This window comes from Canis aureus, chromosome 5 (genome assembly GCF_053574225.1).
Source record: "Canis aureus isolate CA01 chromosome 5, VMU_Caureus_v.1.0, whole genome shotgun sequence".
NCBI lineage: Eukaryota > Metazoa > Chordata > Mammalia > Carnivora > Canidae > Canis > Canis aureus.
The window spans coordinates 15,779,282-15,799,159 of NC_135615.1; the positions used below are offsets into that span (position 1 = coordinate 15,779,282).

Here is a 19,878-nt window from a genome sequence, read left to right on the forward strand (position 1 = left end):
GGTGGCTGAAGGAAACCCCGTGTCCTCTGGCCCCTGGGGCGACAGGACAATAAAACAAATCCCATCGGTACTGCTTGTAGAAGCCAGCACCCATGTAACTCCCAGCCACCCCATCCAGGTTTGGGAAGAGGAGAGAGGTTTGGGGCAAATACTGTTTTCACTTATGCTCCAGGCGCAATGTCTCCCCTGCCATGGTGTCAGCTGGCCCTGGAGACGTCCCTAAGCTTCCCGAGCCTCTGTGGCCTCACCTGCAGAATGGAAATCCCGCTGTGCCTGGTGCTGGGGTGGGGGTGAGGGGCCTGGAAAGGCCCCCCCGGCTCCACCTGGTTCAGCACAGCGAGGCTGCGGACTGGGCCTTCCCCGGAAGCTGGCCGGTGAGCCTGCCCGCCCCTGGGGCGGTGGTGGACGACACAGACTCCCGGGTCCCCGATGAAGGACTCTACTGCCCACAGCTATGGCAGCGGGCAGGGACCAGCGTTTCTCACAGGCATTCCTGGACCCCAGCCCCCACTGGGAGCCCTGGGACCCGCCCAGGGCGGGACCCTGCACCCAGGAAGCCTGCGGGGCTGAGGATGGGCTGAGGATGCTGAGCTCCGCCCCAGAGGGACACATTCTCTTCATTCTATTGTGCAGTGCACAGACCTGCCTTATGTGCAGACAGCACTGCCTCTGTCTTCCCAGGCTGTCGGCTCCGCAGACACCCTTCAAAAGCTGGTCCCGAGCAAAGGCCAGAACAAAAGCAGTCAGCTCCTCTGTGGGCAGGAGACCCATGGAGAATGTCTCCCCACAAAAGTGCTGTGTGAAGGGTGAGTGCTGTGCACACGTAGTGTCCTGCTTTGTTCATTCTGACAATCGCCCTGAGAGGAGGAGAGGCAGAAATCAGCATTTTGCCTCTTCTGTGGATCTGGAGCCTGGCGTAGGAAGAGGTTAAGTGTTGCCCATGGCCGCCCAGCCACTTGGTGAACTGCCATGTCTAACACTGAGGAGTCTAGACTCCAGGCCACTGGCAAGACGATCTCTCATTCATTCGTCCCCACTACAATCTACAAATTGTAACACCCGGGAGCACTCAGCAGTAGCTGCCGTTAGAATCTTCTGAAGCTTCCAAGGCTGAGCTCATTTGAAAACAGGTGATATGGGCACTAAATAACTAGGCTCTGTTCTGGGTTATCAGAATGATTCCAGGGGCTGCCCTGCCAACTTGGGCGTCAGAGGGATGGGAGAGAGCTCACAGCCACCCAGGAGCAACCAGGCCCCACGGGAGATCTGCCCCCGTGAGCCAGCCTTCTGAGCAGGAGCGCGTGGAGCCTCCTGGGAGGAGCAGGTCTGTGTGTGTGGAGGGGGGGGGGGGGGTGGTCAGCCGGCACCCAAACCTCTGCTGCATCCTCAGGGGTCCTACCCTGAGGGGTTCCTTCTGTGCAGCCAAGATTGCCAGGCTCAAGAGGCCCTGTGGCCTGGGACTGAGGTCTCTGCTTCCACAAATGTGGTGCTCTGGTGGGGCTCTCACTGCACCCCCCACAGGGGTGGGTCTGTGCAGGAGCAGCAGCCTGCGGGCTCTCTCTCTTCGGGAGGCTCCTGCCCAGTGGGGGCTTCTTTCCAGTCCACCAGTATGACTGCTCGTTAACACTGGTTGAGCAGGCGCTGTGGCAAGCCCTTGCATGCATCATCCTACGTAATCCTCCCAAGACCCATTTCTGCGGTGACATGCTCAAATCACATGAGTAACAAAACTCCAATTCATCAGAGTCTCATCCACACATGCTTCCAGCCAAGAGCTTGTGGGTTATCTGCGCGTTTCCACAAATCAAGTAGGGGGCCGGGAGCGGGATCCCTTAAAAGTCCCTCCTCCCTGCCAGCCCGTCTGGGTCAAGTTCCTCGGCTCAGCTCCGTAGCTGAGCTGCTCCTTGGGCTCCGCTTGCAGAAAGGCTGCAGCCACGGTCACATCCAGGAGGGACCCGGCGCGAGCAACCATGTCCTTGGCATGAGCGAACGCTGCCCTCTAGTGTTCAAAGGGCGGCGGGTCACCCGCGGGCTCCGGACGCGCAGGGTGGTCTTCCCGGGAAGGGCAGGACCCACCGTACTTTGCCCCTCCCAGGACTGGGCCCCTCGCCGGCGGGCTCTCCCACACCCACAGCGAGGCCCCTGCGTGGAAATCCTGAGCGTCCGGGGCCGCGTGGGCCGGGGCCGGGGCCGGGGCTGCCGGCCGCCCTCTGCACGCTCAGCTCCACCAGAAGGGATGTTTCTCTGACGGGGACTTGTGTGCTGTCCTACAGTCACCTCCCAAGCCCTTTATCCCAACAGCTAATGGCAAGTGTTGATATGGAAGTATTTTCAGCTTGGATTCCACAAACCTCAAATATATTTCCTATTGTTTCCCACATCACCATCTCTTTTGGAACCTAGTTCTAAAGACAATCATCTGTACGCTAGGGAACAACACAACTCCTCATGTTAGGATTTTAGAGAAATGTTTGAGTCGAAGAAATGTAAGAGGACAAGTCTGAGTTCTGCTTGACCACCAGGAATAATCGGAGGCGGGGTGCGTGGGGAGACTTCCCAAGGCAGCAGGCCTACATTAATCTAGCATTCGAGTTTCCAGAGCAGGCTCCGGATCAAAGGGCAGAGCGAGAGCCTCTTGAATACACATATCAAGAATTTCCCGAAGATTCTTGATACTCCTGCAAGCCCTGACCTCAGGCACATGTTCCCCTTGGATACAATGATATATAAATAAAAGATGTTAACTAGCCCATGTGGCAGTTAGCGGCACTGCCATTGTAAAACTGTGTAACAAGCACAAGCACTTCAGGAACCAATCCCAGGAAGCATTTGTTTTTCTCATACATCTGTGGCTTAGCTGAGCTGACCCTACTTCAAGCTGTGCATCTCCACATTGACTGGGGTGGCCCACCTGTCTGTGTCTCTCATTTCTCCGGAATGAGGAGCTGCCCCGGGCATAGTCTCCTGGCAATGGGAGAAGCACAGTAGGGAAAACCCACCATGTGAACACGTTTCCAGCCTTTGCTCCAAAGGCTGCTGATACCTCATTGGCCAAAGCAGGCCATGTGGCCAAGCCTCAAATCAGTGGCCTGGATTTATTCTTTGTCTTCAGAGTGTGCACTGAAGGGGAGAGTGAAGATTCAAAAATAAAGATTTGATCCAAATCTCTGATCCAAACAATTACACCCTTTTGGACGCCGATGTGCCTTTGACTTAATCAATGGGTGGGACACACATGGCCATGTGGAGGTGATGCTGCACTGGCTGTCCGGTGGGTGACTATTTGCTATGTACCAGCTTCAGACAGGGGGATTTACTTATGACCAATTGCTGCTCTTCATAAAGACCACTCAAGAATAGACAAAACTGTTGAGGCCAAGTTGGCAAGGCGGATGGTCCAGTTTCCTAGGGCTGAGGGTTCAGGGTTGTCAATGAGGGGCTGTCTGTGGAGATGCTGCTCTGTGAGACTCCTGGTTCTCATCCCAGAGCTCACTCCTCGAAACGGGCAGCCTGGCACAATGAACAAGGCATATTGGAGAAACCTGCATTTTATTAACATTTTATACTTTTATTTGCCATACAAAGACATTTTCTCTGTACTGTGTGTGATACTGGGATCTACACCATGGTTCTGTGACCTTGAAACTTCTCTGGATTAAGAAAGAACCTAACCCCTCCACAGGCACCATCCACTGGAGGTACCCGAACTTAATAAAGATGGTCTATTATAGATAGAATAATTTGATAAACTTCAGCTTAGTTTTTCTTCATGGTACAACCTTACGTATATGGGATGGGTCCGAACCAGAGATAATATGGGCACAATTATAACTCTGACAGGGAATCTTCCATGTAGCAGACCTTCATCATAAAGACGGTCATTTTTAAAATAGTGGTATAAACTGTGCGGCCCGCAGGCATGATTCAAACTCAGCGTTCCACCCAAGTGCGTGCATGCAGGGCTTGTCAGAGGCAGAAATGACTCTCCTGACAGCTCCCACTTGTTCTTCCAGAGTTGAAGCCCAAAAGAGCCAACCCTACAGTGAAATTATGAAGCTGTCAAAACGAATCCTCCCAGGCCCCAGTCTGACATTTCTTCTTCTTTTCCCAATGGCGACCACAAGTGTCCCTTTGCCTTTTGACTTCCTTGCTCAGTTTAAGGTCAAACATCCAGGATCACATTTCCACTTCTGCAAAACAAATCACCTCCGAATGCAGCAGTTGAAAAGAACGGTACACATTTGTTATTTCACCTCATTTCTGTCAGCTGAGCCTGGGGGCTGGACGGAGCACAGTCTCTGGAAGGCTCCATGGGGCGAGAAGGTCTGCCTCCACGGTGGCCCCCTGGCACAGCAGGCAAGCTGGTGCCGGCTGTCAGTGGGAGGCCTCGGCTCCCACCCCAGGGCTGCGGGCACGTCCCCCTGACAGGGCAGCAGGCTTCCCTCGAGGCATCCAGGAGAGCAAGTCGGACACCACAGTGGGGTTTTTCATGATCCAGCTTCAGAATTCACACACCATTAAGTTTTGCAACATGCCGTTGGGTACAAAGTTCAGCCTTCCTTCGTGTGGGAGAAGGCTCCATAAGCATGGGAATAATTTAGAGCCAAGATCATTGGGGCCATTTTAGAGGCTGGCTGCCAGGCCTGCAACTCACTGTCAGGGGCCTTTTAAAAAGAAATCCCTTTCTCCTGTCCAAATGGAAATTAAAATCAATTATTGACACAGGCTCCCCGGGCGGTTAGATTTCAGAGTGAATGTCAGGCCACAGTCGCATCAACCAGCAGTAGCAGCACAATCCTTAGTTGTCATAAGAGGTTTTGTCTCCCACTGAAAGGATATAGGAGTGCGCCGAGAGAATGGGGATGGACCCTAGCCGTCACTTCCTGCTGGCATAAATAAGGTCAGATGTGAGGGGCAAGGGACCGCCCCTCGGGATTGGGATAAGCTGGGATAAGCTGTGTGGCATCTGCCAGCTTTCTGCAGTGGGGGTCCTTCCCTTGGGCCCTCAGGACCCACCGGCAAGACTGGCCAGAGCCAGCCCAGGCTGCGTGGGACGGAGACTCCATGGCCAGCCGTCGGGGAGGGAGGCTGTACCTGCTCAAGCCCTCTGCCCACCTGCCCTGCAACCTGGGGACAGAATTGTGACTTTCTCTGTGTTTAGAAGTCTCCAAGGGCCTGAGTCTCCCTCCCCAGCAAGCCCCCTTACCCCATCCAATTTCCAGAATTCCTACCACCTCGCTCGCATCCACGCAGGCACCTTTGGCCCACCCACCACCTCAGGATCTAGTTCAACTCATTGTCCACTGTTTCTTCTCTCTCTCTCTCTTTTTACCCATCCAGGCTTGTTTGACATGGTGGCTGCTCGATGGTGATGACTTCCTGCTCTCCTGAAGTACAACAGAGGAGTAGCCTCTCCTCTTCTCTTGCGTCTTACTTCTGAATGTTTATTGCTAACCTAGGTCGTCAGTATGTGCAAGGGACTGTGTTAGGCTGTGTGGATGCACAAGACGGACATGATGCAAACCCTCAGAAGCTTGTCACCTAGGACAAAGAGACAGTGACATCTGATACTTTAAGGACGCTCCATCACAGTCATTATGGTCAGTGCCTTACAAGAGAAATGCATCCCAGAGCGACCCTACCCGTCTTAGCCGTCTCAGGACGCAATCACAACACCCACAGACTGGTGCCTTACAATGAAAATTGATTTCTCACAGTTCTGGAGGCTGGAGGTCTGAGGTCAGGGTGCCCACGTGGTCGGGTGAGGGTCTTCTGCTGGGTGTTAGACTTCTTGTGCCCTCAAGGGTGCCCTCTGAGGTCTCTTTAAAAGGCTGCTAATCCCATTCACGAGGGCTCCACCCTCCTGACCCCGTCACGACCCAAAGATCCCACCTCTTAATCCCATCAGGCCATGAGGCTTCAACATATGGATTTTGGGGGGACACTTTCATACCATGCCACCACCTCATGTGGCCAGGTCAGGGAAGCTGTGGCAAAACCTGAGGTTTCATCTTAGAAATGAAAGGCCCGTGGACATTGTCCAGGGAAGAGAAGGGGCTCTGAGTTAGGAAGGGTAGAGGGAAGCTCTGGATCTGCCCTTTGAATCGCTTCTGAAGACTCCAGAAGAGTTTCCTCAAATGTCTGTGGGACAGTGGACTTGGAAATTACATGCCCACTGGTTAAAGAAGTGTCCTAGTTGTCACTCCAGAAACACTAAAACTAAGCCTCTTTTTCTCTTTTAACAACTTCCAGGAATTGGGCTACACACTCAAGTTTGGAAGCCACAGCCTGGGGGCTGCTCCTCATGCACGTGGCCTGCATGCTCTGGGAGGGCAGGCTGGTCATTCCAGAACCATCCCCACAGGGCCCTAGCTGGGGAGAGGGGGTGTTCGTGAAGTCTGGGAGAGGAAGTGAAGGCCAGTTATTGCATCTCATCAACTGGATGGGCACATCTCTTTCCCCCATCTCTGAAATTGGGATGAATTTATAGTCAAGGGCAACTAATAATTTAACTGACAACATTTTCTTCCCAACAAATAATGACATATCTCCTAGGTTTGTCAAAATCTGGTAATCATCTTTCCCTACCGTCCCCTAGGTTCTCCTTCCTTGCTTAGCATAGCACGCCCACCCAATTTGAGCTCATCTCTTCCGCCCCTCTTGGGAAGACCCACCAGGGAGAGGATTCTACATCCAGAATGTTCGCCACCGTGCTGCTGGACAAACAGTGCCACCTGCCACAGCTTTCTCCCCTGACCTCTTGAAATGTTTTCTTGTGGCTCCTGTTTGATTTTTGTCATTAGTCATGAAGTCTGAGTAAAAAATAAAAGAGTTCCTGGGGCACTATCTTCTTCGATAGAGCCACATCTATAAAAGCAAATCTCCATACCCAAGAAAGGGCTTCGGGAACCTTCCCTTGCAACGTTCACTGGCTGAGATTATTAACTAGAAAGGCAGAAGATTCTGCTGTAAACCCTGCTATCTGAACTGCTCAGAGCTCCATTCCGGTGCCCTTGTGGTAGGCCGCAGGGCTTCCAAGGCTGAGGGGGTCCGTCTTGGGCAGGAAGGCATTGGCATAAGCCCTTCAGGGGACCTTCCCACAAGGATGTGGGAGGCCGAGCTGCTCCATCTGTCTCCGTGGCGTCGGCCCCAGGCTCGCCCACCAGGCGCCCCTCCCCCTTCCCTGGGGGGCTTCCCTAAGGACTGGGACCTCAAGGAAGATAGTCCAGAGTTCAGTCTGTGCCTCCGGGCGGAAGGTGTGATGACACAAGGGTAAACACAGTCTGTGGTTCTCAGAACCCAGCGATCATCTGCACCGGTATCTCCACTCCGGTGTTGGCCATTTGCCTCTCCCCACATTTCCTTGTTGTGAGTACGAAGAGCACCGACGTGGAAAAATCATTTCCTTCCCCTGAGCGTGGATCTCCCGGAAAGTGAGGGTTTGCTTTTGTCAGACCCCAAGAGTGGACTGCAGGGGTAGCTGCTTACAGCTGGTCCTTTTGGCTTGGTGGTTGTCCCCCTCTTGGATTAAAGGCACTATTAAAAACTCTCCACTTGGGGCAACATGTTTAATCTTTCATTAGACAAAATCTTCGGTGCTGTTTGTGAAGTTCTGCCACAGAGCTTTCCACAGAGACCAAGAAGGCACATGGACTGCTCTGTGTTGTGGCTGGCGAGCATCCATCTCCCCGGGGCTAATGATGCCTGTAGGTAGTTTAACTGCAGCAGAGGCTGCTGGTTGCCAGTCAGTAACTATCATTCCTCTCTTTGTTACTAATAGAACTTTGATTTTGTTCAGACCTGTGATGTGCCCAGTTTAAAAACAAAACAAAAACCCCTACATTTCCCAGCCTCCCTTGCAGCTAGTTTGACAGTGAGACTGAGTTCCAGCAAATGGAATATAAGCAGAATGGTGTAAGACACCCTGGATGTCTCTTTAGGGGAAGCTAACTCATTTGCAAGGAGGATTTTTCCTCCTGTCAGCTACCTGGAAAATGTTTGAGATGGCTGGCACCCTGGTAGCCATCTTGGACCATAAAGTTACCTTGAGGATGGAAGCCACCATGTGAAGACTCTGCATGGTTGGTGCAGGATTTCTTTTTCTTTTTCTTTTTCTTTTTTTCTTTTCTTTTTTTTGGTGTCTACGGTTCTTGGTCACATTGCTTCAAAAAATGAAGAGGTTGACCAGACAAAGAGTGGTGGGTAAAAGAGCAAAGTTTATTGCATGATAGTACAAAGCTCTTGAAGGCAGAGGGGACTTGAGAGGGCTGCCACTGGAGTTTCTAAGCCTAGGAGTTTTTAGGGGCTTATTGGTGGGCTGTTTTAACCCGATTAACCCTCCATGAGCCTGTCACTCAATCAGGTTTTTATCATCTACCTATCACGTGGGAAAGGGTGGAGGGCTCCTTGCCGGGTGGTGTAAAATCCTTTAAAGGGTGGTTTCCTTTTGTCCCTGTCTTTCTTCCAAATATCCTTCATTCCTGACACTCTCGCCCTGAACCCTCTGGTTCCTTTGAAATGTGAGAGAAATGAGCTTCCATCTCATTAGGTCACTGTTGTTTCTAATTTTTTGATGTAAGCAGCTGAATCTGATCATAACAAATGTATTTAGTAATGTAAACTGTTATCCTTGAATTTCCTAGCTGGAAGATCATTGTCCATCCTCCTGGGATGCAGCAAGCTAAGGTGAGCAGCATGGACTTTAGGGTAGAGAAATCGGTTTGAATCCCTGCTCTACTGCTAGCCACATGCTTCAAGTTTTTGCCTCCCCTTCTCTGTTTCTGTTTATCTTTTGTAGAGTGACAGGCATTAAATTAGTCCATGCATACAACATACCTGGTGCACCACAGGGACCTAACAATGTTTGTTTCCTTGTCTTCCCTTCATCTCCGTGTTGAGCATTTTATTTTATTTTTTTTAAAGATTTTATGTATTTATTCATGAGAGACACACAGGGAGGCAGAGACACAGGCAGAGGGAGAAGCAGGCTCCCTGCGGGGAGCCCAGTGTGGAACTCGATCCCAGGACCCCGGGACCACGACCTGAGCCAGAGGCAGATGCTCAACCACTGAGTCACCCAGGTGCCCCGAGCATTTTATTTTAAACACTCAAAAGAAACTCTAGGTAAATGAACATTTGGGTTTAAATCTCCACAAGTTGACCCTGCTGTCATGGCTGGAGAAACACCAGTAGGGTTAGGCTAGGTTAAAAAACAAAACAAAACAAAACAGGGATGCCTGGGTGGCTCAGTGGTTGAGTGCCGGCCTTTGGCTCAGGGCATGATCCTGGAGTTCCAGGATCGAGTCCCACATCAGGCTCTTTGCATGGAGCCTGGTTCTTCCTCGCCTGTGTCTCTGCCTCTCTCTTTCATAAATAAATAAAACCTTTATTTAAAAACAAACAAACAAAAACCCCAGCCACAGTTAAGGCCGTGGGAGCATAGGACACAGGGAAGTAGCCCAAAGAGGAAGCCAGTGGAGTCTGCACGTGATCCGGCACAAATCTCTCACGTAAAGAAAAGTGAGACTATCCTGCTGAAACCAAACCAGTGGCCCCACTAGACGTGGAGAGCCGATGCTCCCAGGGTTCCATGGAGTTGTTGTCTCCCAAATGCTGACTTCTGGGTGATTTGACAGCATTTCCAGCCTGTGGGACACAAGCTGACCCCCTTGGGAAAGATTTCTGTGGAGGACTGAAGCAGAGAGGCCAACTTAGCTGGTAAGTCACACATATCTCCAAACCTAAGTGCATTTAAAAGGACCCCGAGCAAGCCAATTGTGAGAAAAGTGCTCTGTGCAGACGCTGTAGATGAATGCTTTGGGCTGCCAGCCAGGCCCATAAACACCCAGTGCCCTGCTCTCACATAAGAAAAATATGTTTGGGAGAATTCAATATTGTCAGTCTCTTGGCTGGTCCCAAACTATGAGAAGGGGGAGAGAAGTATGATAAGTTATTGGAATGGGGAAAGGACCACCCTGGTGAAAGAAATAATGGCAGGGCTCCCTACCCAGCGATGACCCGGTCGGTCCTCAGGCCTGTACAGTGGTTTTCACATTATTTTACTCTTGGACCCTTCTGGCAGGACAAAGACCCTATGGACTTCCAATTTTGCCAAAAAATAACTACATAATATTAGAATTGGAAGAAACCAGTTAATTTAGTTCAATCCCACTTCTCCACTTGTCAAGTGTTCCAGGGAGAGCAGGGGAGGTGGCCGGAGTCACAGCTAGTTCATGCAGAGCTGGGCCCGGACAGGTCCCCCGGTTCCTAGGCTGTGTGTTTCATCTTACAGCATTAATTTGGTCAAGGGACTTCTTTTTCAGTTTTATTTTCTTATGCGGATTCAGTTACCAACCAACTGGGAATAGCTCTTACTTTAAAACCCGCATTTGAACATGATTTGAAATTTCAGACTATTGAGAGGGCCTGGGAACCCTCGAGCATGGAGACCCACACATGTGGAGACTCAGAAGGAATGAGGACAAGTCTCCAGAAGCAAATGAGGAAGAGAGGGGGCTTAAGCTGAAAGAAGGACCAAATCTATTTTTTTAAACTCAGACACAACTGCTTCTAGGTTTCCTGGGCTACTAGAAATAAGTGGAGAGCATGATGCGGTGCCGAAATTGCATCTGCTTCCGGAACTGGGATACTAGAAACAAGGAGGTGAATCCCTGTAAGAGAATGACGGCCTGGCTTTCAAAACCTACAAGCTCCCAGACAGTTTCCCCTTACCCTGTACGGCACAGGTCAACCTCCATTTTCCATTCATTGGACACCCACAACATGGGCTTTTCTAGATGCTTGGGTCTTATTATATTCAAGGAGTAGGAGAGGTGCGTGGGGAAAACAGAAGCCAGGAATGGGACATGGGCAAGACCACTTGGCTAATAATGGAGCCCAAACTCAAACCCAGTCTCCAAATTGACCAAAGGCCTCTTTCCACCCTGTAGTGAGTCTTTGCAGGGTAGATGTCAGAGTTGCTTAAACACCCAGGAAATACGTGGTGGAGGCCAAAAGGTGCTGGACCTCCTGGGACCACCGGTCCCCATATTACGGCATCTGAGCAGCAGCAGTCTGTGCCACCTGCTGCCCTCTGAGGACCAGCCTTGAAGGGCTCACAGGGCAGCTCCTGCTCTCACAGCCAAAGACAACGGACAGAGGTACTTCCATGCAAAATGTTTATTTGGAATATGTGTGCTACGAGCAGGTCAACCATCCTGAAATAGCAAGTCTTTACATTGTGCAGAGATACAAGAGCTCCTGGAAGACATTCATCTGTGCCCTGTGGGCATGACTACTCTACCCATCTCCACCGCTAGTCACATTAAGGCCTCTGGTGCTGCTTGATGGGGGGGGGGGGGGGGGGAGGGCGACGACTCGCAGCTGGTGATTGGCCATTACCAGGTGTGTCTTTTCCTGGAATCCTGTCCACCTGCCTTACGTATCAGTGGTACTCAAAGAAATGATGAGCAAAGTTTCTATGGGGTTACAGAGCCTTGTTTTCACCACATTTTGGAAGTTTATTTATTCATTTATTTATTTATATATTTGTTTTTTGAGATCCCTCTGCCTAGCTTTCCTGACACATCCGAGTGTAGTGTGAGGGCTCAAATTTCAGCTGCCCCAAGTGGGAGAGTAATTCGTTGATTTTTATAATCTGTAGGTTACTGCTTTTCTCTCTGGCTGGGACATATGGTTTTCATTTCTAATTTCTGCCATATGCTTCTCAACTTGACTTGCCTTTGTCTCGCTCTTGCTGTGACAGGGAGTGTCACACGTGTTGGCCCTGCCACAGGGTGGGCTGAAGGATAGCAGGAGAGAGAAGTCTTGCTCCTTCGGCTTTGCTGCAAGCCCCAGCAGACCTGGCTTCTGTATGGAAGCAGGGATGGGTCATCTTATGGGGAGAGCTTCCTCCTCACCCCCCCAATCAAGGCAATGGGACGAATGGTTGGACAATTTGGGTTCAAATTCCAATCACTGAGCAGAGGCCACAGAACAAGGCCCTCCCTGTCTTCTGTAACAAATACAAGTGTGACAGGGGCTCTCAAAAGTCAAAGCCAGGAATCTGCAGGCACTCTGCCCACCTCTCCGCACTGCTGATGAACCCAAGGACTGTTTCAATGGGCAGTTGGTTAGACCATATTGACCTTTTTATGAGATCTCGATCTGGATTGTATTCTTAACCACTTTCTTTTTTCTTTCTTTCTTTCTTTCTTTCTTTCTTTCTTTCTTTCTTTCTTTCTTTCTTTCTTTCAACAAAATGTGAAGGCTGGGGACCTATTCTCTCTTTTTAAGCTTATTTTACCATCCCCTCCTTCTTCGCTTGGTGGGTCCCAGAGTGGACCAACCCACACTCCTGGAACAGGACCTCCCACCATGCACTCTTAAAGGTCACTTGGAATCTGTCTCTTAAATCCTGTCCTGAGTAGCAACTCTCCTCCCACAAACAGATGTACAGAATCTGCAGTTAAAAACAAAAGAAAAAGCAAATGTGAAAATCCCCCAGGCGTGCAAGAGCAGCCTGAGACTCACTCCCACCCCTGCTTCCATCCCTCTAGCACAGATGGATCTGCAGAAAATGGCCCAAACACTGCAGCAACTGCTCACCAGCACTTAGAATACTGAGAGTGTTTCTCTAAGCCCGGCTATTTAGAGAGTGGGAACTCTGCTCTACTGGTCACTTTCCAAGAGCTGCTAACCTGACACTTAATTGTGTCCTACTTCATCATTTTAAACAAAACAAAACAAAGCAAAACAGCCAAGACACACAAACACAGTCTTTGGCGGGGGGTCCCAGACGAAGTGGTGGCCTCATCATATTTTCCATCGGTTCTTTCTGCTCTGAGCTGGGAAGCAGTCGTGTCAACAGCAGGTCAGCTTCACCCTTCCTCCTCCAAAGCCCAAAGCCAAGCTGCCACCAGAGTCAGTCATCCTGCTGTGGCAAAAAGCGGTCAGGGGCTAGTTCCAGAGTCATCTGAGTTTACGCATAGGAACTTCCATGAACAGAAACACTCCAACCAACAGTCAAAGAGGATAGAAAAAGTTCTACTTAGAATTTGCCCATGGATCAAAACCCTAACCTACAATTCTAGTAAGGAAACCAGAATCTCCAAGAGTAGATGCATTTTCAGGGACTTTTAAAGAATTCCATGTGACAGGCAGCATGGAACAGAGTTCTGCAGACATGCGCCAAGAACTGCACCCCCCTTAGTGGGCAGGTTCCTGCAATCCACAGACACCTGAGGTCGAAAATGATAATGAAGATACCTGGTTTTTGGCAACCTGAAAATTTTCTTCAAAGAAAGGTAATTAGAGCCAAATTACCAACATGTTCTCTTTCCCTTCTTTTGCAAATCAAAAAATACAAATAAATTTCATAGGCAATTCCTCATGTAATGTTTAGTCCAAATGGTCAAAGGTAGAACTTTTAATTTCATAAGCCCAAAATCATGAAACACCAACAGTTAGCATACATATGAGAAAACAATGACAAAGACAAGAGAACTTTTTTTTTTCAGGCCACAAATAATAATGGAGAGTTATATATGCATCAGAAGTAGTAATAATAAAATAATAATTAGCATTAAGTTCAAAACTTCTGGGAAAGCTATTTTGGATTACAGGATGTATTATTTACCTCAGAATGTGCAAGCTTAAAACTCTAATTGTCAAAGTTATCCCCCAACACACACCAAAAAGATTTATATACAGGCTTAAGTCCAGAAATTAAGGTTCAAAGTAGAAATACTGATAATTTCAACAAAATTCAGAATGGTTTCAGAAAGATGGTACAATTTAGAATAAAAACCAGAAGACCATCATTATATTGCTTTGTGGTATACATAGGTTACCATGTTTTTTTCTCTTCAGGATCCTTTTCTTTCTCTTGAGGAATAAGCTAAAATTTGATTACTTTCATTTAAAGAAGTTTTTAGATGGGATCAACAAATTTAAGAAGTCAGAGTAGAGTTAATAGACATGTATATATGTATGTTTCTATATGTGTACATACATACATATACGTACACCTCACCTTCTTCCATTTGTAATTTAAGGAGGGAAGCACACCCCACAAAGACCTCCAGGTAGCCACCCTCATTTGGTTTTAGCAGATGACTTGAGTGATTCACCAACTATTAGAGTAACTGACCTCTTCCCTATTAAACTTTTCCTGGGGAAAAAGTTTCCGCCATTCCTAATGTTAAGACTTGGCCCATCTCATTTGCTGGGAAAGCAAGAGCCTAGTACAACTTTTCACAAGAGCCAAAATCTGGAAACAAGTAATAGAAGACTGCATAAGAGAGGTAAGGACCAAGAATGCAGATAAGTGTATTTGAAACAACTGTTCAGAACTACTTAGATTCTGTGTTGTTTATTATAGTCCAAATACATGAAGTTTTTATGAAATAAAATCATATGGTACAGATAAAAATGGGCCATGAAAGCCCAGTTGGAGTTGTTTGCAGGCCAAATTGCAGACCACCCAACAATTTACATTTTAGGAATTTGAAACATCTAAAAATAGAGAAGGTGGTTTCTCAAAAAAGAGAGAGGGAAGGAAGGAAAGAGGAAGGAAGGCGACAAGAAACCATTCAGGAAGTGTTAGCTAACAAGATACCCTACTTAGAAAGAAGGGACAAATGCATAAAAATGCTTAAAATTTGTGCAGGCTACTGCAATAGTAAACACAGTAGAATACATAGGCCTCGTAGTACTTTTGTATTGGCATATATATAATGTCTCTAGCACTTTTAAAAAATATGCAGAGACTAATAATTAAGGATCATTCTAGATAAAAATACAGTATTTCATAAACGGGGCAGGGGGCAGTGGAAAGTATCGTCTCAGGGGAGATCCCCACAGACATACCGAGATGAAACTATGTTTTTTGGTAATTCTAGTGGATATGGCAGCAAAAATAGTTGTAAGGATGTTGGCTGGTTTTGAGAGGGTTATTTTCAAATATAACCTTACAGCTACATTTGCGAAAGCATCTTTGTGAAAAGTTCGTTTTATTAACCCTGTAATACAATGTCTATATTGACATCTTTTTTTAAGATAACATAAAAGTAGCTGAGCTGTGAAGGGGTAAGGGGTGTGTGCTTTAAAGCAAATGTGAACCCTTTCTGGGTTCCTCTCACACAAAGGGATACAGACTCTTAAATAAAATAATACTTCCTTAAAAATCTGCCACCTCATAATTGTTTACATCATAGAAAAATAGCATTTTTGTAAAAAGAAATATAGTTACTTTGTTAAAATGGTCTATTTTAAACCAGCAATTACTTTTCATATAAAGAATTTCTAAACATCCATACAGAACATAAAAATAGATAATACTGAGGGCAAAGCAGACGATGGCATGTTTGCGAATGATCAAAGTATTTCATCGCCAGATAAATAATACTCTGAATACATTATGGTACAATTTTTAATCTTTTAGAAACTTAAAAGATATTGCTTTTATTCTCTGATGGCAAGTTACTTACAAATAGAGTTACTTGCAGCAGCAGAAGGCCAAATTGATTAGAAACGGGCATATAGATTCATCCCATTTCCCCTAAACTCAAAGTGCTGGAATGCCGGGCAGTTGGCCCAAGTCCCAAACTCCTTAACACGAGCATGGGCCACAGGCTATGGAGATGCAAAGGGGAATTAATGACATTCACAGTCCCTTCAAAACCATTCCCGTTTGAATTTTACATGGAACCAGATTAACACCAAACTATTTACCAGCTTGGCTAAATCCATCACTAAGGAGAGTTTATGCAACTCCTCTCTACATACAGGCATTAACTCTTCATATTATAAAAACAGATGGTTTCAATAGACTAATGCTTTATTTCCACAAAGTGATTCTGGAGGGATGGCGAGTTTCTTGGTGGCAGTGGTAGAGGATGCGACAGTACAGTACAAGCCAGCAGGCACCAGCCAACACACGGGCAGGCAGGGCGGACAGGCCAAACAAGAGGACACGCAGTTAGTAAACTCTAGCGATCCGGTGCTTCACTGGCATCTCCTCACACCCTCTCCACTCTGCTAGGGTCATACGAATCTATAAAAGAGAAAAAAAAATTAGTGGTATATTCAATTAGAGTGTTTTCTGTTCAATCCTCAAACATAAATAGATATTTTGAGGGAACAAAATTCACAGGTGTAAAGTGAACGCTTAGACATTTAAACAATATGGTTTTCACTGAGGAGTAAGAAACTATCATCAAAAGGCTGTTTTAAAAGGGCACTGTATTGGTCATTGTACATTGTACAATTGGTACATTGGTCACTACCTAATCAGAGAAATGGGACATCATTCAACTTTAAATGTAACACTAGTAGGGCACCTGGGTGGCTCAGTGGTTGAGTGTCTGCCTTCAGCCCAGGTCATAACCTCTGCATCCTGGGATCGAGACCTGCATCAGGCTCCCGGGTCAGAGGGAAGCCTGCTTCGCCCTCTCCCTCTGCCCCATTCCTTACTCATTCTCTCTCTCTCTCCCTCAAATAAATAAAATCATAAAAAAAAAAAAAAAGAAAAGAAAACACGAAATCTAGGATTGGTACAATTTGACAGCTATAAAAACTATTGTAAAATGATTTCTTCTTAAATGTGCCTGGACAACTGTGCAATACGAAGGCCGTACCGATCCCAATTTCTCCAGCAGCAAAACGCCCTACCATGTCTGCTAACACAGTCTCAGCTTAGCCATGATACGCTTACTATCCAGACGACACACCTGTGATGGCTAAGACCATGCTTACAGCGCTGAGTCAGACATTACAAACCAAATAGGACAACAGTGCCTGCATTTAGGAAAAGCAAGCAGCCTGCTCCTCCCCAAATGTGATTTGCTGCACCAAGTGCCCGCGTGGCTAAAAGCAAGTGGAGCTCAAGTGGGTTGGCTGCCTTCTGATTTTTTACACTCAGCAACACCCAGTGTGATAACATCCGATATGAACAGCTGAGCGCTACATTTTTGTGCTCAGTCAGCCTCATTGTGTGTGGATTTGGAGGGGGAACTCCTCTGAGCAAGAACAGTTTTTTCTCTGCTGGAGATGACGGGGGGTGGTCACTTCCAGCCGGTGAGAGGCCAGAAAGACGCTGAGCATCTATTGAGCATAGGTTACATCCAGTGGGCACCGAGCAATTCACCTCGGGCCAGGTACAGGGGGACACCTCTGCAGAACAAGTTCACACCCCACAGCCCTATTGATGCAGCTAACGGCCCGGAGCCAGGGAAAGAACTCTGTAGAACAATGGGCTCCTTCTGCCAATCACAGACAGTGTAGGTCCAATAAAAATATAATGTGAACCACATAACATTATTTTAAATTATCTAGAAGGTGTGATAAAGCAAGTAAAAGGGAACAGGTGAAATTAATTTTAATAATATATTCTATTTAACCAAATACATCCAAATTATTATTATTTCAACAGGTGATCAATATAAAAATTGAGAAACTTAAAAAAATATTTTTTTTAATCCTAAGTCTTTGCACTCTGGTATGTATTTTACACTTGCAGCACACCTCAGTTTGGATAAGCCCCATTTCAAATGCTCAAGGCCCCACATATGACCAGGAGCTACCATCCTGGCATGTGGAGATCTAGAGGACAGAGAGGCTACTCTGAGTAGTGAGAATCCTGGTTCCAGTGGGCAGGATTTCGGGTAGAGACAACACACTAAGGCCTGACCTTGTGGGTGTTTTGTGCATCAACATGCGGGAGAGCTACATCCAGCCTTCGCACGAGTGGCATTGCTTGGCATCTCACACCCTCCCAAGTTGCACCCCTTTGGGCCCAAAGCAGTCTCTCCTTGTTCTCCTCCTGCACCCAGATGGATAGAGTATGCCATGGAGGTTGACAGAACCAGGGTTCTGAACACTACCAGTTCCTAAGATTACACTTCCAAACTGGAACACGATCCATCTAACAGAGATGGCATTTTGTCACCTGAGTTAAGTTTTGAAGTGCTGACTTCTTAGCCAGAGGCCCAAAAGACCACTAAAAAGTTATCAGCTGAAAGGACCACCTTCAAGGATCACTGCATGTGGAAGGGCATGTGCATGTGTGTATGCTGGGTGGGGGTTAGATATACGGTGGCATAAACTGAATTCTAAGTGGGCTGCGAATTCGGGAATAGTGAAGTGGTTCCTACACACTGGGATGACAGGGGCAGGGGTGGGTTGGGGGATGGAGATGTTGATTCTTATGTATAAAATGATAAACTATATCAAGAAAAAAACATGTCCCAGAGTTTATCAGCAAAAAAAGCAACAAGGCTTTATTCTCACTTGTGAAGCAACAGTGAGGAGAAGGTAAGATATCTCAAGTTTGACTGTCATAGTCATATGATCCACATTCCTCTCAAAATGATTCTGGATACGCCTGGTGACCATCACATGAAGGAGGTGCACCCGAGCTCCTCTTCCTGAATGAAATTGTCCCTAATGGTGTCCTGCTCTGCCATTATTTAAGAGTGCCGGAGGGGACTGTGTGCATCATGAGCAGCTCTCTGCCTTTAGATTTGTGGTCACTTTATTATGTATTAATGAATGCATCAGATGGAGAAGAGGGAAAAAAATATCTACTAAATGTCAGTAACTACAGTTTATTTTTTATTTTTTATAGATTTTATTTGTTCATGAGAAACACACACACACACACACAGAGAGAGAAAGAGAGAGAGAGAGGCAGAGACACAGGCAGAGGGAGAAGCAGGCTCCATGCAGGGAGCCTGATCTGCGACTAGATCCCGGGTCTCCAGGATCACACCCTGGGCTGAAGGTGTCACTAAACCACTGAGCCACCTGGGCTGCCCAGTAACTACAGTTAAAAAAAAAAAAAAAAGTAATGGAAGAGGTGTTCCTAGTGGTTAACATTAAAATTGGCATTACCTACATGTTTGCAGATACCTGTCCAACCCTCTTCACGTACCGAATGATCTAAACCCTCTTCACATGCCAAATGAGCTAAAAATTGAGGGAGTGCTTTATTGAACTAGAAGTTTCGTGTCATAAAACATTTCCTGAAATATGTGGCCATGAACTGAGAAAGAGAAATCTTGACAAACTGGTAACAGGATTTGCCTCATTTAAAAATCCTTACAATCTTCAGGATGAGACCAGACTGATGAAGAAACTCATTTTAACTCACACTCAAAAGCGAGTGGGCATATTTTGCATGGGAGGAGAGAGGACCCATTTATTAGAGCTGAAGACTAATCCCAACAGCTCAAAAAAATGGGTCGTATAACACTTTTTCTCCACCATTATGGCAAGAGTTCCACATCTTAGTGTTCTCTTGGCAAAGACCTTTATCAAGTCAGATGATCCAAGAGGGCCCTGACAAATGGGTTATTTCAATAATGTATTTTGTGTAAGGAACTGAGCAACACTGGCCAACACTCCTAAGAATCATACTGCATTCGTGGGAAAATTTAAAAAGTGCCATGTGGATGTTTTGCAGAACAAAAATTCTGGATTTTTTTAGCTGAAACAAGTAATCTTGTCCATTGACAGAGAAGAGGGAGTAGGGGTGCTGCCCCACTGGGGGATGCCTCAGGAGGGGGGCTGGGGGCCCAGGGTCAGCATGGTCACACACACAAGGGCAGTTTCCCCCTTGCTGTAAAAAGGTCTAAATGAATGATTTGAGGTCCCTCCCTGTGTGTGGTTTATGATGCAGGCCTTCTGACATATACCTCCACTCTTCTTTCTAATCAGTGCTAGCATAAATGATTTCTAATTGCCCAGCCTCTGAAGAAAATGCTGGAAATGGAGATGCCTGTCTGCATCAGAGCTGAGAGGGTGAGACTGTTTGGGGACAATCCCCGTTGCTGCCCCTGATAACCTGCCTGGTGGTTTGACCTGGAGCAGCTCTGAAGG

General features: G+C 47.2%; 1 protein-coding gene across 4 annotated transcripts in view; it reads right to left on the reverse strand.

Annotated features, from left to right (window-relative positions):
• Positions 1-12,253: 12,253 nt before the first annotated feature.
• JCAD (junctional cadherin 5 associated) overlaps positions 12,254-19,878 on the reverse strand; it is a 77,599-nt gene continuing 69,974 nt past the window's right edge. For all 4 annotated transcript variants that reach the window (XM_077896957.1, XM_077896959.1, XM_077896955.1 and 1 more), the window contains one exon: positions 12,254-16,054. In XM_077896957.1, coding sequence (XP_077753083.1) covers positions 16,020-16,054 — 35 coding nt within the window. In that variant the 3' untranslated portion in view covers positions 12,254-16,019. The remainder of the gene's footprint in view (positions 16,055-19,878) is intronic.